Source organism: Lepisma saccharinum, chromosome 12, assembly GCF_977018435.1.
Source record: "Lepisma saccharinum chromosome 12, izLepSacc3.1, whole genome shotgun sequence".
In the NCBI taxonomy this organism is placed as follows: Eukaryota; Metazoa; Arthropoda; class Insecta; order Zygentoma; family Lepismatidae; genus Lepisma; species Lepisma saccharinum.
In genome coordinates, this window is record NC_139240.1 from 41,368,515 (window position 1) to 41,393,973 (window position 25,459).

The following is a 25,459-nucleotide window of genomic DNA, read 5'->3' on the forward strand; positions in this document are numbered from 1 at the left end:
CGATTAAGAATAATGCTAAAATATTTTTCAAAACTGCTAAAGAGATAGGTTTGGAAGTTAACAAAGAGAAAACTAAATATATGCTTACAGGCCGAAACCAAGTGTTAGGTAATAATCAAAATCTAATTATTGATAACAACTCGTTTGAACCAGTTTCCAAATTCAAATACTTAGGAGTAATATTAACAAATGAAAATTATATTAAAGAGGAAATAAAAAGTAGGCTTAATTCAGGAAATGCATGTTACTTCTCTCTTCATAAACTTTTGTCTTCTCGTTTAATATCTAAGAAACTAAAAGTTAAAATATACAAAACAGTAATTTTGCCTGTAGTATTATATGGGTGTGAAACTTGGTCCCTTACATTGAAAGAGGAACATAAATTGAGAGTATTTGAAAATAAGATCCTTAGGAAAATCTTTGGACCTAAAAGGGATGAGGAGACAGGTGAGTGGAGAAGGTTACATAATTTAGAACTACATAATTTGTATTCATGTCCAGATATTATTAGAATAATTAAATCAAGAAGACTTAGGTGGGCAGGCCATGTGGCACGAATGGGAGAGGAAAGAGAAGTTTACAGGATTCTTGTTGGGAAACCAGATGGTAAGAGACCTGTAGGAAGGCCAAGACGAAGATGGAGGGACAACGTTGAGATGGACCTAAAGGAAATCGGTAGGGATGGAAAAGAGTATATAGATCTTGCTCAAGATAGGGAAAGATGGAAGGCCTGTGTTGCTGCAGCCATGAACCTTCGGGTTTAAGAAGGCTAGAGAGTTAGTTAGTTAGTTAATTTGGTTTGTGATGTATCAGGAATGTGCTTACCGTAGATTGCCAATTTATGTAAAATCGCACATATGTTTGGTTTCAACCGGTTTTACTTGCTCATTCATAAATATATGGGTACGAACATGTATTTAATATGTTTTACTAACAAGTACAAACCATTTAAAATAAGTTTTGGTTGAATTTCGTTGATAAAATTAAGATTTGTTACAATGAGCGCCTTGAAGAGTAATCCTAAAGTTGTAAAGTTGTGAAACATAGCCAACTCACATAAAGGGAAAAATCTAAGTTGTGCGTAAATAACCTTTTTCCCACCAAAATTGTAAAACTTAAAATAACTGTAAATGGTAAAAAGAAAATACGTAAACAAGTAATAGAGTATTGTAATATCTATTTTATTGTATCTAATTTATTTTACAAGCATTTTCATGTATTATATCTGTACAATTCTATATTTGTCACTCAAAAAATTATAACAAGTTTGTATTCTGTGTGTAAAGTTGTAACAGTGTGAGTTTGGATTCACTGCTTCATCTCAAAGATCACTGACTCGTAGGATGGAGTCGCTAAATTTTTCGGAGACCTAAATTGGAAATATTTTTTATATAACATCAAGATTTGTCCGTGAAATATGAATATCGAGTGCAAATAAGTATTACATTTGTGCTACGAACTTAAAAAACCGCCGCAATGTGCAGTTAAGGTCAAAAGGACATTAAATAGTGACCTGTCGAAAGGACGTAAAATGGCAGCCATTTTGTCTTCATGACGAACTTACAGATAAGTATTTTCCAAATGGCAAATAGCCATAAATTGACAAGATACATCTTGTTGTTATGAAAAGTATAAATTACTCTGAATTTTGAAGAATCTACTGAACTTATATATACATAATTTGTCTTATATTGTTCTTCGAGGTAATGGAGAGTTTGATGCAAATTGTCTTGTAAAAATCTTCGCAAAATAGGAAGATCTTACATGTGCTTATAAATTGACTTGATATCGTGCTTAATGTGAAGAAAACTTGAAATATGTGAAAGTGATATCGTAAAGCAAAACTTGCTTCATTAAAAATATAAGAATGTACTAAACTTATGTAAGAACAATTTTTACGCAGTTGTTAATTTTGTTTAAATACACTGTTCGTTAATACTTGATTTTTGGTAATTTTCCTTTATTTCTTCGAAAGTTAATACAGTAATTGGGTCAGTAAGTTAATATATAGAAATTTTGACTTGAACTTTTTGGCAACGTATAATGTAAAATTAATACAATTTTCATGATTATCTTTCAAAAAATAACCACGACCCTGTAATTCTTAGCCGAGGAAAGAGTGTCGTAATATTGGGTTATATCGCCTCTCACCCCTCGCAGCCATGCCTGAGAATGCTCTACGTCTTAAAGTGGGAGGACGGCACCCTGCCAGATTTCTCTCGAAGTTTCGTATTCCGCCACATGGTGGCGTGCAAACTTCACAATTGTCGCGGAACAATGAATACAAAACCGACTAACCAACGGAGTATTTGCAATTACGACAATGTAAAAGCTAATATGGTTACACATGGCAGTGTGGCGTTCGTATCGTCCTTATGAGTGGCCGCCCCTGATTGTGAGGGACATTTTCTGGCCCAACATTCACTGTGAGAGGTGTTTGTTGTACGAGGCACCATTGTGTTTAGACCTCTTAAAGGGAGAGGACGATCTCTTGATTTTTAAATACTTTTCTAGGAACATTTGTATTTTTTATGTTGGATTGGTAGAACTTCATTTATTCATACAGTGGAACCTAGATTTTACATTGTTCCACATGTTTAGTGTCTTCATTTTTTATTGTGCTCCTTGCCCATGTAACAGCTGAAGCTTTTGTCCTTGCCATCCAAATGAGATGTACGTAACCCCTAAACTCAAGTGCATAGTTTTATTTTAATTAAAATATTTCACAATTACAATCAATCATGTATTTTTGTCACACTTTTTCCCTGTACTGACACACATTTTGCACGTAAGAATGGTACATAAAAATTATTTGTTCTAAAGTGTACTTGTGTTGCAGCATTATAACAACACTTAACACTTATTGGTTCATCACTTAACACTAAACACATGCATATTTAATTTTTGATGGACACCTAAAATTTGAAATAACGTGCTGTAATGTTCATTTTTATGGTTTTGAATGGTGTGATGTCATGATGTGAAATGAACTGCAATATTCGAAATAAACTCTTAAACATGAAATTCCATTGCATCTTCAAGTTTTTATGAACCAAGTAATTATCATCAAAATTCAATTCACTCTTGGTAGCTTGCCATCTTTTGGCAAATGTGGAAAGTAACTCCATGGCCCAGGGAATTTTCTGATCCCTGATCTAGGTAGATCAGAAAATCCCAGAAGACTGATGCAAAGTTCATGTTGTGACTTGATAAAGGTAATGTTATAGAAGTTTGCGTTTTGTTTCTTAAGTCCACTGTATGCACAAATAGGCTAATTAGGACTGGGCTTTTAGTTTAAAGTGGGATCCAAACTGCTAAGTGCCTCCACGGAATATTGAACCCAGGTAATTGTTAAAATCTAAAGGAATGAAAAGTTCGAAAGTGTTCAAAGCATGTCTTGATAAGGAATCATTTGCATTTTTAACGTGGAGAAATATCTTAGTAACCTTGGTGTGTTTTATTTTCAGATACATTTAGACAGCATGGGTTGTTCTGCTGGTTGTTCCATATTAGCTGATTCCATACCAGACAGCAACTTCATGATTGGAAGAGATGATGTGAGTATTGTGGTACAGTATTAAGTTTTGGGAAGAGTATCTACCTTAGTATCACTTGATGTCTTCCTATTCAACTCTAGCATATTTATATGTAGAATTTGTGTTGGTATACATGGTGAGCCTGAGCTAATATTAAATAGTTTCAATGAATTGCAGAAACTATCAATGTCACTTCACTAAAATGCACAAGACAAGACAAGTTAAGAAGTGATGTTTTTGAAAGTATGCAATCTCCAGAAAGACATCAGGCTAATCTGGAGTGGACCTACAGTTTAAATGTGGGATTGAAACCACTACATGCCTCTGCTAGATATCGAACCCGGGACCCCTTAATTACAAGGCAACATTGTTACCACAATGTTGGGGAGGCCAACAACTGCAATGCATCTGTTTAGATGAAACATTCTCCTAAAAGTATCTCTCAGTGGTGTAGTATTTGTTCAAAATATGCTTCCAAATTTTAATTATTTTTCCTTGCGTAATCTTAAGAAATTGCTTGGACTAGTACAAACATGGTCAACCTGCCCTACTTGTGAATGAGTTCTCTTATATACATGTATGTGTGGACTGCAGTGGACTGCACAGCGAGCAGTGAAACTGCAGCATTGTGAGAGGGAGGGAAAAGAGGGAGTGAGTGAGGCAGGAGGCTTCATCGGTTATATTTATGCATTGGGACATATCTCTTTATCTGATTCGTTAGCAACAGAGCACTGTGGCATGGCAGAAGAAGCTGGAGGTGATTCCATGAAAGCAGGTTGCTTTTCCCCAAGGGACTCCTGCTGACCTCAATGGTTGTTAGCACAGCATGGTATGACACCAGGGATCCTTGGTTCAAACCCTGCTCGGAGCATGGGTGTTCTTTCTCTGGGTCATTCCATTGGCATGGGTGGGATGCACAGACTACATTTTTGACATTAAAGTAACTATTTTACCAACAGTTAAGCAACATTTTTCTTACAGTTTCTGTGCAATGAATTATAACATTAAACACTGTTGATTGAACATAACTACCCTCAGAATACTTTTCCAGTTTTATAGTTACGCTAGCTGATTACCCAATCTTCTATTAGACAGGAAAATAATGAATTCTAACTATAGTGTAAAATGTAAGTAATTTTATTTCATCCTGAATGTCACTAATTAGCTTAGCGACTCTGAAAACAATGGATTCGACACTAATGTAGGTCATTTTTCACCCCTTCTCACCCCCCCCCCCCATGCCGATAGATGATGAACTTGGAGTTGAACGGCATTGGGATTGTCACTATTCATCTTAGCAACTCCGAAAACTATGGATTCTACACTAATATCAGTTGTTTTTGCAGCACAAACTCTTATCAGCCTGAATCTTAGACAACCTGAGAAACACTATCGTTGTGCGGGATGCCTAGAGTCACGGCTGATTTGTGCAGAATTTAATATCTGTCGTTTTCGATTTTTTTTACGTCACCCCCTTCCCACCCCTATGCGTGCCAGGGGTGTCTTACCCTCACAGTATTTATTTCCACATTGTAAGTGATATGTGTACCAAGTTTGGTTGAAATCGCTCCAGGCGTTCGAGAGTTATGCCGGAACAAATATATACATATACACACACGCACACACACTTACATTCATTTTTATATATAGAAGATAGGAACATTTTTTTGTCATGGGTGGGACAGATAAAACACTCCCTATTTACTTAATAATAACTTTATTTTAATTTCTGTGAATTTTTAAATGATGAAACATAAATTTAGATAAAGAGTGGAAGTAATTGACCTTTGAATATTCTAGTGGAGTTGAATGGAAAATGTAACACTGTCCTGGGTGAAACACAATACAAAACAAAAGAAAATCAAAAAGTTAAGATAAACAATATGTAAAATACCTTCTACTATTAACTAAGTTATGTATAATACCTCAATTTCTGTCCAAATGACAATTTTAGATTGTAAACTCACAAGATAGAATAAAATTACATCATTGCATTTAATTTTAAAAGTAGAGATTCATGTGCACTTTGTCATGAAATCTGTAAATTATATCCTCCACAAACTGTGAGTTAATGCTTACAACACTAAATTTTCCCCACTGTGTTTATTGCAGGCTCTGTACTGCTACACCCCAGATGGAAGAGGACCTTGTTATGTGGTGGATGGAGAGAAGGTGATGCTCCAGTGGTTTCGAAGTTACTTGGTCATCGTGGCTAAGGACACGAATGGTACTCCTCGGACAACTACTACCACTGTTTCTGTTTCAACCACAAGGTAAATGGATTGTTCCATGATTTAAGTCGTGGCTGTGTATCAATTAATGTATCTATTGTCTCATTGGCCAAGCACATTAAGTAGTAGGCTTATTATCTCACCATTGGATGTTCTGCGATCAAGTCAGTGTTAAAAACCAGACCTTTACACTTAGGTGACATTTGGCTCTGAATGCATCAAACTTAGTCATCAAAGTAAGATATCATATTCTCCCAACTTACGCACTTAGTCGACAAATAATTCCTCAATTAATGCATTCCAAATGTGTGACAAGCATGCCTGTGGTTGAGCTTTTGTTTATGCTCTTCAGAATGGCATTGAACTATTTAGATGTAGCTCAGATTGTGGAAATTCCTCAGAATCATTCCACTTTTGATTTGGAAGTTAGCATTGATTTCAATTCTGAAGAGGTGTATTTAGGTTTGTAACAGTTTGTTTACAGAACGTTCCGGGAAGAAAGAAGCAAAAGGAATCGAAACACCCCTTTTTGAAATAATAGACTGAGTCCGGTACACAAAGGGAAGTAAGCGCTCGTGGATTTTGCACGTGGAGTAGTTGAAGCAGTTGGCGCGGAGATTTTGACTGGAAGGTAGTCACGCAGTTTAGTGCTCTGTCTGTTGAGTTTTGCATACCTCCAGTGACATTTTCTTCTGGCAAAGTGGTAAAGTAGTCTCTTCAGTCGGAAGACCACTTTAGTCCGCCGTTGTTTGCAGAGGCACAAGAAACGTTAAATCGTGCGGAAGAGAACTCACTCTGCAGCAGTTTAGCAGATTTTCATTCAGTGAAGCCGAGATTGCAGAGAAGGATTTTCTGCAGCGACAAGACACCAAGGATCGTTGGAAAAAGAAGACTGAACAACGAGGATTTTAGTGAAGTGGTCCCCAGTGTCGAGAGCTCTCGTGTTTTAACCCCCACAAGCTTGATCTTCTGATGAAAAAATCCCACTAAAGTTTGAAAAGCGCTAATTCTTTCTCAAGGCCGGCCATGTAATCGTGAGTGAAAAGGTAAAATTTGTTATTTTATAAATATATGTGAGAGTGATTTTTTCTTATATTTCTTTTACCAAGATAATCTAAAGTACTGGTGTCAACTCTTGTATTGGGTTTACTCATGTAAACCAAGAACCACCAGCGAATCAGTGTGAACCTTTAATTATTTTTTTTTGTGAAGTTATTTCTTAGTTTTCTTCTGTAATAAAAGAAAGTAAAGGTAATTTGTTATTCTTTCCTTCAAACATTAAAATCTATAAAAATATTTGAAATCAGTTTATCTCAACCGAACTGTAGTTAAGAAGCAAATCTAAGTCTAATAATAATAATAACAACGTTAAAATCACGTTTTATCGTTATATGGTGCCCGAAACTCCCGGGAGTTGCCTTAGATTATCTTGATGAAAGAAAAAATAAAAGGGGTAACAGGCATTGTGTTGCGTCGTTGTCGGCAATGTTTATGTAAACATTTATCGTTGTGTTGTAACTTTGGTCAGCGTGTGTCGGCAACATGGTTCGCACAAAAGGAAAGACTCCGTCTGAAAAGGACTTCGCACCCGAAGTGGGGTGGGAGGAAATATTGGATTGTTGTGGAAGATTGTTGAAAGTAGATGGAGCGATAGAATGTTTGGGTTGCAAACAATGCCTGCATAAAGACTGTATAGGAATGAGTGAGGAAGAGTATAAAGAACACGAAACTGACATTGGTAAAGACTTTTTATGTGAAAGATGCAAGAATCGAGTTGAGAAAGAACCTGCCGTTGGAGTAAAAATAATGGAAAAAGAACAGGGTGTTTCGAAAGAAACCGACGAATTTGGTTGTCAAGTTGACATTGGTCGGGGAAAGGAAAATGATGTCTTGAATTCAATTTTATCATTTATGGAACAGAGTAGGCTAGCGCAGGAGAACTTATGCCTAAAATGGGAAGAAAATAAGGAACAAGATAGGCTGAAATGGGAAGAAAATAAGGAACAGGATAGATTGAAATGGGAGAGATTATACGAGAAAATGGAACAAGATAGGTTAGAACGGAGACAGAAAGAGGAAAAAGATAGGCTCGTGCAGGAAGACTTATACAGAAAATTGGAGCAGAAACAGGAACAGAATAAATTGGAACTCAAGGAAATAATAAATGCTTCCATGCAAAAAATAAATGACAAGATGGAGGAAAGGCTAAGCGTTTTGGAGGTGCAAGTCACTAGGATAGAAAAAATGGAGGACGTTATGAAGGAAAATAAAGTATCATGTCAGACAGGAATGGAAAAGTTGAAATTTGATTTAAATATCATTCAAGGGAACGTTGAAAGTTTGGGAGTTGGTGTGGTTCAGGAACGGAATGTTAATAAAAGCAAGTTCAAGGAAACTGATGTTGAAATACAGGTTAAAACATAGGGTCGACGTATTAGAGCATGGTTTTGTCAGATTCAAGGAAACTGAAGATTCTAGAAAGTGTTGTGACCTTAAGCCGTTTAAAGATTTTGTTCAGAATGAAGTAAAGACTGTTGATGGAGAGGAAGTAAAGATAGATGGTGTGACTATTCTTAGCAGGCAGGAAGTAGGGATTAAGTACAGTGAAGTGTCGAAGTTAACCAAGTTTACAGGAGAGACAGACGAAATGTTACCCACTGAATTTCTTCAGCATGTGGAATACAGCTTGAATCTGATGACCCTGAGCAAGCATCAGTACCTGGATGTGATACCTTTTGTGTTGGTAAAGACTGCTAAAATGTGGTATATAGAAAATAAGCAAAAGTTTACGAACTATGAAGTATTTAAGAAGGAATTTTTGGATGCTTTTGAGTCAGAAAATGTTAAGTCTGCCCGTTTAGCTCAAGTTCCAACACAGAAATTTGTGCCAGGTCAGGGAAGAAGTGTAGAAGAGTTCTATTGGGACAAGGCGAGGCAACTGAAGCTGCTCGAACCTGCCTTATCGGAAGAAAAGTGTGTCAGCCTAATAGCAAACTTACTCCCTTTTAGGCTTCGAGAAATGTTGTTAACCGTTAAAAGTAAAACCTTGTCTTCAGTTGCTGATCTGATAAGGAGTCATGAATTATTGTGGATGGAACAGAAGAATCGAGATTCTTCTAGAGGCCAGAAAAATGAGAGAAACGTTGGAGGTAGAGAGGAGCGACGATATAATGTTGGTAATGTCGGTGTTACTCCTACATCACCGAGAAAGGATAACTATAGACAGACATCGAGGGAAAGTTTCGAGAATCATGATGAAGGGAGGAACGATTCAAGATTCTATCGTCGGAATTTGCAGTTTGGAAGAGGAGGAAACCAAAATTTTAAGAGAAATGAAAGATCTGATGTATCTCCGTGGGATGAGCGAAGAAGAAGCAACTATTCACCTCGTTTTGAGAGAAAAATCTGGCAGAGTGAAAATTATGAAAGTTCTAGTCTGCCTCCTAGGAGGAATAGAAGCGAAGATGAGATCGTCGCCGCCGAAGTACATAACCGGGAGGATCCAAAAAACGAGTTACCGTTCCGCCACTAAAGAGTGGGCGGACCGAAAACCAAGATGTAAATATTAAAATGAATTTCAAAGATATTATTGAACCTGCAAGAAAGGATGAAGAACGAATAGAAGACGAACTTGAACAGTTAAAGTCGGAGGAAAAAGATTTGGGAAATTTTTCAAAATGTGAAATAAACAGCGATATTTATCTGAAGACACAAAAGGATGAAATAATTAGTACTCCTGAACGAATAAGCAACAGAGGTCAGTATGTAGAGAAGAAAAATGAAAGTGCGAGTGAGGCACGAGAATCAAAAATAGGGTCGAAGGTGAACCGTAAAAATGTTTTTCATGCTGATAAAAAGCATACTGATGTTGAAATAAATGCAGACTTACAGAATTCTGTGGCTAGTCTCAAGAGTTATGTGCTGTTAGGAGATAGTTTGTTAAAAAGATTAGCGTCATATTGTAGAAGGCAATTTCCTGAATTAAACTGCATAGAAAGCGGTTGGGAAGAATTGTGTGTTAGTGGAAGTAGAGTCTCTGAGCTTGTTCATGCTTTGGAAGAAAAAGAAAGAAAGGAAGGTGCAAGGTGTAAATGGGAGAAAGTTCTAGTTCTTGTAGGGACCAATGATGTCATGAGATTCACTGAAAAGGAACATTTTGAGGAAATGTATTCCTACTTAGTGTCGTATTTGAAAGAAAGAAGTAATGACATTATTTTGTGTACTGTTCCACCTATTCCGGCTGTGGCTCATATTTCGGAATATGGTCATTGGAAAAAATTGTTGTATTTTAATCGAGTAATAAAAAATCAAGAGTGTGATCATGTGAAGGTTGTGGATCTAGAAAAGATGTTTTATATGAAGAATGGAGAGATAGATTTAAGCAAATATGAACGTTACCTACTAAAGAGAGAAGGCAGATGTGAAGACTTAGTTCACTGGAATGAAATGGCTATGAAGGAATTTTTGACTCTTTTAGAATTGCAACCTGTACATATTTGTGAAGTAGATGTAAGGGAGTATGAAAATCTGGAAGTTGAAAACTTGAAATGTAATAATGAAATTTTGAACAGTGTGGAAAAGAGAAAATTAATTAAACATTCTATTTGCGTAGGAGTGAAAATGAATGGTAAAGCTGTAAACTGCTTACTGGATTCCGGCTCTCAGGTATCGCTAATTTCTGCTAATACATGGAAAAATATTACTTCTCACGTGACTAGGCCTTCTCTAGAAAAGGTAGATAATATTATGTTAATAGATTATAGTAGAAAAACAAAACAAGAGTGATGGGGAAAACAGTAATACCGACTGTTCTGGCAAATGCTAGTTTGCTCATGGAATTTATTGTTGTTAGAGATTTGAATGTGTCTGCCATTCTGGGTAGCGATTTTTTATTTACCGTTGAAGCTACTCTTAATTTTCAAGAGAAAGAAATGTTATTTCAAAGTAATGGTGGAAAAGTAGTTGTCGGATTTTTGCCAAGATGTGATTATGAAGAGAAGGGGACAACTATGTCCGATTTGGTGACCGTAGCAGGTTTAGAAACTGGCGACGTTAGAGACGCAAGTATCGAAGACTTGAAAGCTCGCATGGAAATGTCTACTGCTCTGACGGTGGCGCAAAAAGAAGAAATGTTGAATAGAACTACTCTTTTGTTAGATGTATTTTCGGATCGGCCTGGGACTTGCAATAAATTCACTTATAATATTAAACTGATTGATAATGAACCAGCTGTGGGGAAAGTATTACCCTGTTCCGTTTGCTTTGAGAGAGGAAGTTAGAAAAGAAATAGGTCAGTGGCAAGAAGATGATATTGTTGAGTTGGGACATTCTGCTTACCTCAACCCTTTGTTAGTGGTACCCAAGCCGCGTTCTGACGAGAAAAGGATAGTTGTGGATTTTCGTACTACTAACGCTAAAATCAGACTGGAGCATAATAGAGTGAAAAGTTTAGAAGAAATATTGGCGAGCTTTCATGGCAAGAGGTATTTTACATCGCTTGATTTATGTGCAGGGTATTTCCAAATACAGTTAACAGAAGAAAGTAGAGACTCTACAGCCTTCATTTTTGATGGTAAAATGTATAAATTTAAGAAGCTGCCTTTTGGAATTTCGACTGGATTATCGGCGTTTACTAGTGCAATGAATCATGTTTTGGGCAATGTATCTGATTTTTGTATTGTGTATGTTGATGATATTTTAATTTTTGATTCAGACTTTGATGATCATGTAAATCACGTGTGTTTGATTTTAAAATGCATAAGGAACGCTGGAATGACAGTGAAATTGAAGAAAACAGAGTTTGGAAAATCTGAACGTAAGGTTTTGGGACATATTATCTCTGCAGAAGGAATAAAAGTTAACCCCGATAAAGTCAGGAGTATAGTGGAGTTACCGATCCCCCGTAGCAGAAAGGAAGTACAGAGGATATTAGGAAGCTTCGTGTGGGTCAAAAGGTTCGTACCTAATTATTCGGAAGTAATAGCTCCACTTTCGGAACTTTTACAGAAAAATAAAAAATGTACTTGGGGAGAAAAGGAGCAGTCTAGCTTCGATGAAATGAAAACTCTTATAGCGCAGGAAACGCTTTTGTACCATCCAGATTTTTCACAGACGTTTTACATCAGCTGTGATGCTTCTACTATGGCCTTGGGTGGATATTTGTTCCAGCTTGAAAATGGTGAACGGAGAATTATACACTATGCTAGTAGGAAACTAAATCAGGCTGAGAGAAAGTATACAATTACAGAATTAGAGTGCCTAGCTATACTATTCTGCATTAAAAAGTTTGAAGTATATGTCGCGGGCATGGAATTTGTTGTTTTGAGCGATCACAAAGCACTTCAGTGGCTGACCGCGGCCAAACATTGGAACCCTCGGCTATGTAGATGGTCGCTGGAATTGAGTAAATTTAATTTTCGAATTGAATACATGAAGGGCTCAGAAAATCATCTAGCTGACCTGTTGTCTCGTTTTCAGTCTGAAGTTGAAAAGGAGAAATTGTTTGTTAATGTAGTGGGAAATATTTCTTTATCAGATTTAAATCTGAAAATAGAAGATTTAGTAATAGCACAAAGAAAAGATGAAGAAATGAGGAAAATAATTGATGCTTTAGAAACTGACGAAAATGTAGAAAATGTTAAGAGAAAAGGACCGCTACTAAAATATTACCAAGTTGAGTCTGGAGTGTTGATGATTAGAGATTTTCACTTTGAACAAGTGTGGAAAATATGTTTGCTTCGAAATTTGATTGGTAATGTGTTATTTGTTTATCACGATCAATCAGGACATTTTGGATTGAAGAAAATGTTTGATCGAATTTTGAAGACGTTTAGTTGGAGGAGAATGAGGCAAGATATCAAAGACTGGATTAATGACTGTGAGATTTGTGCCAGGAGTAAAGCTGACAAGCACCCTCCAAAGTCTAATTTGAGGCAACATCGCATAGAGATAATGAGAGAACAAGTGGCCGTGGATTTGCAAGGACCTTTACCTAGAGGTTCCCGGAGAGAAAAATTTTCTTCTAACGGTGTTGGATGGTTTTTCAAGATATTTAGTAGCATATGCTATGACTGCTGCAACAACTGAGAGGGTGGTGGAAAAACTTGTAAATAACTATTTTGTGCACCTAGGGATACCTAAGAGAATCATCTGTGATCGAGGACCTTGTTTTATTAGTAAAAAATTTAAGGAGAAAATGAACAGTTTTGGAGTACAGGTTTATTACTGTAATAGCTACCATCCGCAGACTAATCTCATGGAGAGAATCCATCAAGAAATTAATAGATTAATGCGACTTCTTTGCAATGAAGCTCATGAAGGTTGGCCTAAACAGGTGGCGAAAGTTGTAAATTTACTATAAATTATTCTATCAATGACACTTTAGGGGAAGCGCCAGTCACAATTCGTCTTAATGAACAAATAGATAACCCACTGAAAGTTGCTTTAAAATTAGAAGAAATTCCAGAAGAATGGGAGAAACGGCTGATAATGGTGGAAGCAAGGACCAGAACAATTAGGGAAAAGGATATGAAGAAGAAAGCAAATGAAGAGAAAGGTAGAATGGAAATTCAAGAAGGGGACCTGGTGTTCCTGAAGGCTAGAAATCAGAGTTCTTTAATTAATAAAGTTATAGCAAAATATTGTTTACTTTATAAGGGTCCTTATTTGTGTAAAAAGCAAATTAATGCTGGAAGTTTTGATTTACTTGATTGTTGCTCTGGAGAGGTACTTGAATCACAACATGTGGAAAATTTAAAATTATGGAATTGTAGTAACAGTAAGAGAGAAATTTATGTAAGCCAGTTGAAAAAATTCGAAAACCTCCAAGACTAAATGTGATTGTTTAATGTTACTTGTACTGGATTGATAGACCGTATAGTGATAATGATTGAAAGTTGATTTTATGTAAGGTATAAAGATAGGTGAACTATGATAATATATACAGGGTGTATCAAAAAGAATCATCCAATTTGGCAAGTCTATATATCTGAAACAAATAAACATATACAAATATTTTTTTTGCCCATGAAATTGAAACTCAAAAAGTTTTTGTTGCCTCTTCATAGGTGTTCAATATGCCCCCCGTGAGATACACGGCATATGTCCATACGCTATTCAAATTGTTCCCAAACTGCAGCTAGCATGTCTTCAGTTACAGCTTCCACAGCTGCTGTTATGCGATGTCTCAGTTCATTCATTGTTCTTGGTAACGGAGGCACATAAACTGAGTCTTTTAGAAACCCCCACAAGAAATAATCACAGACAGTCAGGACAGGTGACCTTGGAGGCCAGTAATGTAACGCTGCATCATTTGGTCCAGTGCGACCGATCCATCGTTGTGGAATTTTTCCATTTAAAAATCCCCGCACTTCCCGATGCCAGTGTGGCGGTGCCCCATCCTGTTGGTAGATGAAGTCATTCGAATCAGTCTCCAACTGTGGGAAAAGATAGTACTTAAGCATATCAAGGTAGGTTATTCCCGTCACAGTGTTCTCTGCCATGAAAAATGGACCGTACACCTCGGTTCAGGAAACTGCACAAAACACATTCAATTTTGGAGAGTCCCTCTCATGTTGTACAACTTCATTCTCACATTATGGCGGTTGACCTTTCCACTCAAATGGAAGGTTGCCTCGTCACTAAACACTAAGCGTTGAACAAAACTGTCATCGTCTTCAATCTTGCCAAGAATGAAATTACAAAACTCCATACGTAGTTCCTTGTCGCCTTCACAAAGAGCTTGTAGCAGCTGAATTCTGTATGGTTTCATGTGTAAACGACGACGCAACACACGCCAGACGGACATTGGGGGCATGTTGAGCTGTCGACCTGCACGACGAACGGATTTCTGCGGACTGCGTGTAAAACATTGACGGACACGCTCCACGTCTTCATCGGACACTCGGGGGCGGCCCGGTGATTTTCCCTTACACAAACAGCCTGTTTCTCGGAATTGTGCATGCCATCGTCTAATGCTCTGTTCAGTAGGAAGGTCCACACCATACCTAGTACGAAAGTCACGCTGAACAGTTATCACTGACTCGCACTGTGCAAAACGTAGTACACAAAACGCTTTCTGTTGTCCAGATGCCATTTTCACCAGAACTGAAGTGGGCGTTCACCGTGTAAAACTTGAGATATTCTTCTTTCCAACAGTACGTTGTTCACTCACATATCTGAAAAGACAGAAAATATATTATTGTTTAAAATCGGATGATTCTTTTTGGTACACCCTGTATATTGGAAAGTTTGCATAGAATGCAGTGGCGTAGCATGAGCATTTCGGATGGGAACGCCAAGTTAGAAGGAAGGGTAGGCCTTTTTTTTTGTGTTTGCTTAAGAGTTTACTTATGGAATTAGCCGACATATGTATTGTCTATTTAAAATCACAATCTCATTGTGTTTATTACATTAAGTCAGCCGGGTTCTGATAAAACATGATCCATGCTTGTTTTATGTAGAAAATAAGATGCCTCAGTGTGCAATAAATGCTTGGAGCACTGGTGTTTTATACCATTTTTAATTAGATTGCTCAAGTCAGAAATACCGCACACCATTCGGAGTATTTTGCTCCACACGTAACACATGTGTAGCAAAACAGTATTTTATAATCAAGGAAACCTTTCGGCATGACGCAAGTAATTAAAAAATCTACCTCAATCACAAGCACCTTTAGAAGAACAGTAGACTTCATTGTTGTGGATGATACAACTATTGAATGATTTGGTTTATTTTACTTCGCTTTCTATCACTTTTGGCTAATCGCAAATATGAATATGAGTGATGATATTGATGAAGTTGATGAAGAGACACTCACAAAGAACAAAGATGCGTAGGCTCGGGATTCGAACCGGAAACCTCTTGCGCTGTGCAAAACACACTGACTCGAAGGGGGGGGGGGGGTGGATGATCCAACAATCGTACACTCTACTGACGTAACAGTGCCTATTAGTAGTAATTCAGAGTTTCAGACTACTGTTTATTGTATCTTGAGAATGCTGATAAACATTTTAAAATAATTTTGTCAAGAGATCATACATTGTTAAGAGTTTTGAAACGAATACTAAACATTTCCACTGGACTGGCACAATATTAGGCAATTAGATACTAACGAAAAAAGATTTTTTTTAAATAAATAGTTTTGTGGGTTAGGTGGTAGAGCAGCCACAGGCTGAACTTCTACCACGAGGACTTTATCAACTTGTTTGACAAAAACTTTTTTGTTCTTTTAGTTTTTAATGCACTTCACTGTTCTTGCGATAAATTACACGATGCAGTGGTCATTAAAGAAAGATACGTCAGTCAATATTGCTTATTGTAGCATCACACAGCATGAGCAGAGGCACGAGCGCTAAAAACAGGGTAGGAATTCTACTTCTGTCGTCTGCATCGGAAGTACAGCGCCTTGAATCGGAAGGCAGGAAAGGTCACATGGTCCCTAGAACCAATCAGGTCTCCGTACGCCCGCGTATGGCTAGAGCATTTCGCCCGTGCTGTAGAGATCCAAGCCACAAGCTTTCCCTCCTTCTCTCTGCCTACAGGCAGCTATGGTCCTGTACGCCAAACCTAGCCGGCGTCCGGCAAGCAAAGACATTAGAGAAATGCTACAAGGAGAGCTGTTAGTGGAGCGTTGTAGACGGATCGCGAAAAATAGCTTTTATAATGCCATTATGCTCAAACATATATATAATTAGTCACGTTTTACTTTATATTTACAGCATTTACGCATTTTTAAAATTTTAAATCAGGGAACGCCGGGCGTATGGGCGTATTAGAATGCTACGCTACTGATAGAATGTTAATAGTGCTATGATGAATGAATACACATGGTGCTTATGTGTGAATTCAAGAATAAATATTTTAATTTATATTGTCGTGAATTCACGTGAAATCATTGTAATTATTATATACACATTTAATAACTGAAAATCATACCTTACAAATATTTTTGTGCTACATATAAAGGAATATCGATATCGTTATGTGTATTTTAAGAAAAAAATGATAACTGTAATGTGAGTGTGAAAAATATATATACGAGGATTGAACAAAAATTCAAGGAGATGAATAGACTCTAAAAGACATTAGCTCTCCTTGATCAGTCCATCTAATGTCTCTTCGGGGAGGGGGCATCTGTAACAGATTGTTTACAGAACGTTCCGGGAAGAAAGAAGCAAAAGGAATCGAAACACCCCTTTTTGAAATAATAGACTGAGTCCGGTACACAAAGGGAAATAAGCGCTCGTGGATTTTGCGCGTGGAGTAGTTGAAGCAGTTGGCGCGGAGATTTTGACTGGAAGGTAGTCACGCAGTTTAGTGCTCTGTCTGTTGAGTTTTGCATACCTCCAGTGACATTTTCTTCTGGCAAAGTGGTAAAGTAGTCTCTTCAGTCGGAAGACCACTCTAGTCCGCCGTTGTTTGCAGAGGCACAAGAAACGTTAAATCGTCATTAAGGCTCTCCGGAAAAGAGATCGTGCGGAAGAGAACTCACTGTGCAGCAGTTTAGCAGATTTTCATTCAGTGAAGCCGAGATTGCAGAGAAGGATTTTCTCCAGCGACAAGACACCAAGGATCGTTGGAAAAAGAAGACTGAACAACGAGGATTTTAGTGAAGTGGTCCCCAGTGTCGAGAGCTCTCGTGTTTTAACCTCCACAAGCTTGATCTTCTGATGAAAAAATCCCACTAAAGTTTGAAAAGCGCTAATTCTTTCTCGAGGCCGGCCATGTAATCGTGAGTGAAAAGGTTAAATTTGTTATTTTATAAATATATGTGAGAGTGATTTTTTCTTATATTTCTTTTACCAAGATAATCTAAAGTACTGGTGTCAACTCTTGTATTGGGTTTACTCATGTAAACCAAGAACCACCAGCGAATCAGTGTGAACCTTTAATTATTTTTTTTTGTGAAGTTATTTCTTAGTTTTCTTCTGTAATAAAAGAAAGTAAAGGTAATTTGTTATTCTTTCCTTCAAACATTAAAATCTATAAAAATATTTGAAATCAGTTTATCTCAACCGAACTGTAGTTAAGAAGCAAAGCTAAGTCTAATAATAATAATAACAACGTTAAAATCACGTTTTATCGTTATAGGTTTAGATTTTTTTCTTTCATTATTTCTATATTACATATTGAAAATATGTTTTCAATGGCTTTTATTACAATGCCATATTTTTTTCTAAAAATTATTACAGAAAATCAATCATAAATGTGAGAAATGTATGTAAAATCTACCATATTGTATCTGTGGAAGGAGGGCGTTTTGTAGATTTCAAAAAGGTTTGGTTAATAACAACTGCAAAAGAAACTAGTTTACAGGGAAAAGCAGTATATTTTAATTTCAGTCTGCTAAGCATTAATAAAGACCAGATCCTAATATCTGAAAGAAAAGAGAAAATCACTTCAGTTATGATTAACAAATTATAAAAAATAAAATGTATAGCATTTTCAGTTCATTACAATTTATTTGTTTCAATTCAGAATATTTCAGTAAGAATTCAACCTATTGCTCAACTTTAAGTTGATATATGCATTTGAGGACAGAAAAGTAAGGTATTACATAGTGCAGTAATGTTTCATAGCAGGATGTCCACAGGTTACTGATTTTTATTGTAGAACAACCACTTTCATGGCAGGTACAGTCACAGAGACTTCTGGATTGTAATGTCCCCATTGAAACTCAATTGTTCTGATGGTAGTGTTACTTATTTGGCTAAATAATTAATAAGTAAATGAATGGCTCCATCCTCCCCATTAGCCAACCTCCATAACAGAGTGTTTACATCAGTTGCCCTTGGTTCGAATCTCGCCCTGGGCATGGTTGTACTTTGTGAGTGTCCCTTCATCAATTTCATCATATCATCACTCATCCTCATCTTTGCTATTAGCCAAAAGTGGCAGAAAAGCGAAATAAAATAAACCAAGTCAATCAACCATCCTCTCCTGATGAAAACCCTTGTTTGTAGGATTGAAACATTGGACATTAGATTTTATCATCTCCTTACCTACCAAGGGAAAGTAAAGTAGCATTGCCCCTCAATCACCACCACTGGTATATCTTCGGAACCTGAACAAACTGAAGTGACAGGTGACAGGCAATGAACCCTCCATAATACATGTAACCTTTCGAACGAAAGTGACATGAAAGCTTCATGTGTTTCTCGTCACTTGCATTTCACTCAGACTGGACCTTTCAATACTGTCCATCGTGTCGCATTGGTCTGTTTTCAGGTATGCATGTTGAATGCTTGCATACTGAAGGGGCCAGTGTTGCTTGATACCTGTTGCTGAAAGCTCCCTTTTATTTTGTTGTTTGGTTTGTTTATTTTCCTTTGCTTTTTGTGTCACTTTTGGCTAATTTGGGAAGATGGGGATGACTGATGATATGATGAAATTAATGGATGGACACTCACAAACATCCATGCCAAGGCCGGGATTCGAACCTGGGACCCCTGGCATCGTAGCGTGATGTTCTAACCACTCCACCATGGAGGCCGGCTCTTTTATTTTGTTGTATTAACCCCTGAATGTGGAATGATGTACATGTGTACGTTTGCGGAATTCTATGTTAATGGCAGTTCAACGTACACATGTATGTTCTCTACATGGTTAACATTAAACTGCTGTCAGATGCCATCTATTGGTGGTAGACATAAACTGATTTTCCAGTTGACTAGAAAGGTGTTCGTCTTTACTGCCATCTACAGGGAAACAAGAAAACTACTTGCGCAACATTGTTTTTGTCAATCAAACAATGGCTGGCTTGTTTCAACTGGTAAGGGTTGCAGAAGAATGCCACAGAAAGACCAAATTGCAAATATTTGACAGTGACACTCCCCTACAAATGTATAGTAATTTTTAAAGTTACTTGTAATGACAAGTGTTACTTTTCATAATTTTTTAAGTGTTAGTGTGATAAAAGCTGTGTTAAGAGTGAAAAATTTCATTTACTTTCAAATAATATAGTCATAAACACAATGCATCTAGAATGCATGCAAAATGCATGAATCAAAAGAAATTCACACTAATCAAGATGTGTGAGGACACTGTCGGTAAATAACTGAAAATTTGATTTGAATATATTCTCTAGATTTAAGAATATAGAAATTGTTTGATATAATCAGAAGATGCTAAATCTTAGCAATATAGACACCACTTGAGGTTCAGCAAGTGGTAGATTTATAATCCCTGGCAGACAACACTAGCCAAGAATTATTTCATAATTGCTTATAGTATTTGAATATTTCCAATTTCATTTATAGTGAAGAAGCCAGCCTGCAGAAGCACATGGTAACCATCCTGGACATTCAGAACAAATTCATCGTTTTCTCGGCACCGATGCGAGAAGTCCAAGCAGTGTTGGCAGAATGGGGCTCGTTTTATGTGCTGGGAGGAGATAAGAAATTGTATCATTTGTCAGAGAAAGATCTGCAGTCAAAGCTAGCATTATTGTTCAAGAAAAACTTGTATGATGTGTATATCAGGTGAGTTTGGTGATCATTATGTGCTGTAATAATCAAATTTTACTTGTGTGTTTGTTAAAGTTTATCTGTGTGCATTAGGGTATTTGGACCAGGACTTTAACTCATGCATACATTTAGAAAAATATGGTGACATCGTTGCAGTAATTAAAAGTACTGGTGTTAAGGTGGCTATTCATACAGTACCTTGGCCCATTTGTAAAATGTTACACAGTAGAGTGCTGCAATGAGCGTTTTTAGCTCGAGCGGCAAATAGTTTGCGTGGGTAATGGCATACAGAATTGATAGTTCTTCCGCTCGAGTAAAATACGCTCGAACGAGCGAAATACAGTCGAACTCTCGCACCCTATTAGTACACGTATTTCCGTCATTTCTCTATGGTGGTGGGCCCTCAAATATGGATCATGATGTAAAATATTAAGTGAAATTGAAAAATAAGTGAACATAATCATCATCTCCATGTTAAAATGCAGTTTTGTGTATCTTACCGAGATAATGTGAAAATTAAATACATGATTATGGGCTGAAACTGCTTAGGCTTGACATTTTATGTTTCTACGATTATTGTCACAATGAAATGGTGTTCGATTGAATGTTATAACTGCATTTTATTATTTCGAAGAATATTATTATCCTTTTCGGTAAGCCTACCTGATGGAGGAGTGGTAGCATCGTCACCTTGTAATCAAGGGGTCCCGGGTTCGATACCTGGTGGAGGCACTTTAAACTGTAGGTCCAGTTGCGATTAGCCTTACTGTGCATTAAGTGGACTTAATCAATCAAGCAATCAAAATCTTTTTCGGTAAGTGAACAATGGTGTACACATACTTCTTGCACTGTGATACGATATTTGTAATTGCTTAGACAGGTCTGTCAGCATGTGTATCCATTTTACGTTTCGGTCTGTAGATATTGCATACTTTCATATGTGCTGTATTTGAGTCTTTCATAATAATATACGGAATTATTATTTAGAATTATAATTGCGTAGAGTGGTTTCCTTCCGGAATCAGACTTGGGGCCTAATTTTGAGGGCATAGAATCAAACCTGGGGCTTAACTTTGGAGGAAGAGACTCAACATGTTTTCCATCCCATAAGAACAGCGTCCAGGATTATTTGCTAAATAACTGTGACATTTGCGAAATCACAAATATTACTCTTTATTAGTTTGCTCCTCAGGTTCCCTAAGTTGTAAATTTTATTAAACCTGAAAATTGGGGGGGGGGGGTGGCAAGTGCCCCCCTTGTCCCCACCAAGTTACGCCTATGGGTATCAGCATCAGTGAGAGTATCGGCATCGGTATTGTTTCAAAGTGGTATCGGCTGAGCCCTAGATTTTTCGTCTTCTCTCATTCTTTCTTGAATTATGACAATGGGGATATTACACCTGCATCTGAAACAAGTAGATTTTTCAGGCTTTAATTGTTATGATTTGTTTTGCTATTATCCTGATTTGATTGTTATGGGAAAATTATGTTAATTTTCAGAAATCCCTACACTATCATATTGTATGATATCCAACTATATCACTGCCGTAGTGCCTCAGTCATTGCAGACCCCCCCCCCCCTCCTGAGATCTTCAAACTATATTTGTGTTTGCAACTTCTGCTCCCACCCCATCCCTCCCTTGATACTCAGTGATGCTCCCTCCCTTGCTTTTACTTTCAGCACATGATACCAGAATGAATATGCAGGGCTCAAAAATTTTTCTTCCAAGCTAGGTGCCAGCTTTGAAAATCAGGCGCCAGGAAACCACCTACTAGCAATTGTGCATGCTGCAGTATGTTTCAAAACTCACGCAATCCAAACTTGGAAAATGTATATCATGCAAATCGTAAGAGATATTTACACCGGGTTTTCTGTACTAAACTAATCCTGTGGGCTATCTCTGGGTTCATAAATTTATATTAGCATTTATGTACATAAATAAAAGCAATTACATTATTTTAAAAAGCATTGTTAATTTGCTGAAAATATCTGAGAACGGATTTTCAACAATAAATACCAACTCTTAAACAATTTGTAGGATCATTTTGGTGGTGTTTGACTGGTTGTAAAACAGTTGCTTTGTGAGGTACAGCAGAAGCAGGGCATTTTTATTGGAAAACCTCTTCCACATGAGTAAGAATGAGTAGTAAAATATTCTTCAGCAATGCACATGCACTGATCCAATGAATACGCCATGCTGAATCAATTAAAAAAACAGGCACAGTACCGGCGAAAGTGACCCAGGGGCAGCCTAGGATTCTCTCAAGAGTCCAATTTCGGCACAAAATCTTGATTTACGATTTTTCACGTAAATGTATAGCCAATACTTAGACACATGTTGCATGTGACTGTTTGCAATATTTTGACCTGCTAGTGTTGCCATATACGGATATATGTCCCAAAAATGGCACTTCTCACTCAACCCATAAAATTGCCAGTCAAAAAATCATCAAATGTTGCACATGACCAATATTGGTCGCAAATGACAGACTGACATGGCATCAGTCATCAAATATCTAATTATGACCCTTTGATAATTTCTTACATATTTTTCTTATTCAGAAGTTCATTTCTGGAAAAAATTGAATGCTGCTTTCCGTCAGTTATTAACTTATATAATTTTCTGTATGGAGTGAACTGATAATTTTAATCATTGAAAAATATCTCAATGGATGAGGCTTTATAATGCAGAAAACCCAGTGTAAATATTTCTTACGGTTTCATTATATACATTTCCAAAGTTTGGGTTGTGCGACTTTTGAAACACTCTGTATAAGATGCTGAGTATCACGGTATTCAAAACATCGCTAAATTATTTGAGAAAGCAGGAAATGGGGTGTTTGGGGGACAAAGGGTAAGAAATTGTTACAGACTCTATGGAACGTTCACAACGTTGATAAAAAAAATAATTTGCTAACTTACGCTGTACTGCAATTTGAACTTAGAATCATCAACATTTCGTACATATTACAGCAAAAGATCACAGTCGACAGGCTGAAATTTTTAGTCACCATGGCGACCTGGCGAATGGAATTTTTCGAGCCCTGTGTATATGTGTCTAATATCTAAGTCTAATGTAACTAATCTGCAATTTTTGTTCTTCCAGAATTGCAAAGAGCCACCAATATGATTCTGATGGGTTGGTTGATATCTTCAGACAATATGGGGATCATTTATACATCAAAGGAGATCACAATGCTGCCATTGAACAATACATTAAAACCATTGGCAAATTGGAGCCATCGTATGTCATTAGAAAGGTAGTATTTTTTCTTTTTCGTTGTAATGTAGTAATTGGGGTTGGGTGTATACCAGTTTATATTAACACTGATAGTCTTTTGCCCCTGATAAGAGTGTAGTGGCTTATGCTGTTCTCATGTAATCAGGGCCACAATGTACCATGGTTTAGATTCCACTTTAAACTGTAGATCTAGTTCTGAGTACCCTATTTGAGCATAAAGTGGACTTTAAACAAACTAAAACCTCCTGTCCCATTACTTATACCATTACTTCAGTACCCCAATAATTTAATATTGTTTATATCAGTTATAAAATGTTAGAATTAGGGCTGACCTGATACCAATACTGATATATCAGTATCTGTAAAAATTTAATCACTGATACCAGCTGATACTTTTCTGGGGTTTGTGTGTTTTGCGGTATCTGCAAAATGCATAATTTTCATTATTTTTGCAACAGTACTGTGGAGATAAATGAACCAGATGATTAAATCATTACCTCATATGAAATTACGAATATTTCAAAGGAGTGCTTTAATTCCATTGGAGCTTACATATTAAAATTATTAAAACTACTTTGAACGGTTACAATATTCAAGTATCGTCATCAGTAAAAGTATTGGCACTGTTATCAGCATCGGTTCAGAGTGGTATCGGCTCAGCCCTAGTTAGAATATGCATATTACTTTTTTTTAGCTATACCCTTGGTGGCTGTTCAAATTTTTGATTGATCACTTGCCAACATTTGAAATTTTATATTGTATTCATATAAGGGTCATCCAGAAAATAAGTTCCATTTACCAATTTTTAAGAAAAAAACACAACAAGTTGTGGAACAAAAAACTTTATTGCACACTGAAGTACATAACTTAGACTAATTTTCAACAGAGTTGCCACCACTGTTCAGACACTTATCACAATGAGACACCATGTTTTGGTATCCCCGTATCGTAGAACGATGCTGCCTGTGATGAGAACCATGTTGGAATGCATCATCGTCAAAGCTCTGGTCAGCAAGGAAAGATTTCAGCTGCAAGAAGAGATGAAAACCAGATGGGCAAGGTCTGGGATATAGGGGGATGAGAAAATTGTTACCAAAGGTCTCTCTGTGTAACTTTAGTCTTTCGTTGCAATGACGTGTGCCTCCACTTCATAGCAACACCCGTGTCTCATTCCCAGCCACGATACAACTCAAAAAGTCATCACCCTCCTAGTACCATGTGTTGTATCACAGACCATACTTCACACGTGGTGGGCATCTTGATTTTCTTGAACATTATCACAACCAATTGCGAATTGTCTGCATTACTATCTTTTCTCCAACTGATGTCTGTGCCGTGCCAATCGATCAAACAATTCGGTGTGCATGCACACCTTCATGATCGCAACGCTGCTGCCGCAAAAATTGCAAATGGAACTTAACTTGCTGGACATACTATATATATTTTGAATGTTTGTAACTTCTATATTGGTCTTTCATCTACATTGGCAACAATGTCATAGCACTCCATCCATAATAAATATAGCTCTACAGTGAAGTAATTATATACAGGGTATCCGAGAAGTCCCCATACCCCTAGGTTTGAGTATCACAGATAACAATGTGAGTGTAATTTTAGCTGTGGTATTGGTAACACTGCTTTCATGGACACAGACAGCACTGTCTGGTATCCCTGCTTTCAAGCACCTTCTCTTATCCCTGCGTTCAAGGTTGCGTGGAGCATTTCAATTGTGAAGCCATGGCTGATGTAAGTGGTTGCAGTTACACAGTCGAGGAACAGTTAGTGGCATATGTGTGGATGCACGAAGTCCACACACAGGTAATGACTGTGTTTAGAGATCGCTTTGGCAAGAACCCACCTAGTAAAGCAACCCTGCTTGATTGGGAGAAACGTGTGTTTTTCAGGATGTGTCAAAGACAAACTGTGTAGTGGACATAAGAAGACGCGTGAGGAAACATGTGCTGCCGTCACTTGGTCAATTGCGAT

General features: G+C 37.2%; 1 protein-coding gene across 1 annotated transcript in view; it reads left to right on the forward strand.

Annotated features, from left to right (window-relative positions):
* Vps11 (vacuolar protein sorting 11) overlaps nt 1-25,459 on the forward strand; it is an 83,557-nt gene that overhangs the window by 21,704 nt on the left and 36,394 nt on the right. Inside the window, exons 6-9 of the mRNA XM_083132193.1 lie at nt 3,468-3,557; nt 5,649-5,809; nt 20,026-20,247; nt 23,339-23,492. Coding sequence (XP_082988319.1) covers nt 3,468-3,557; nt 5,649-5,809; nt 20,026-20,247; nt 23,339-23,492 — 627 coding nt within the window. The remainder of the gene's footprint in view (nt 1-3,467; nt 3,558-5,648; nt 5,810-20,025; nt 20,248-23,338; nt 23,493-25,459) is intronic.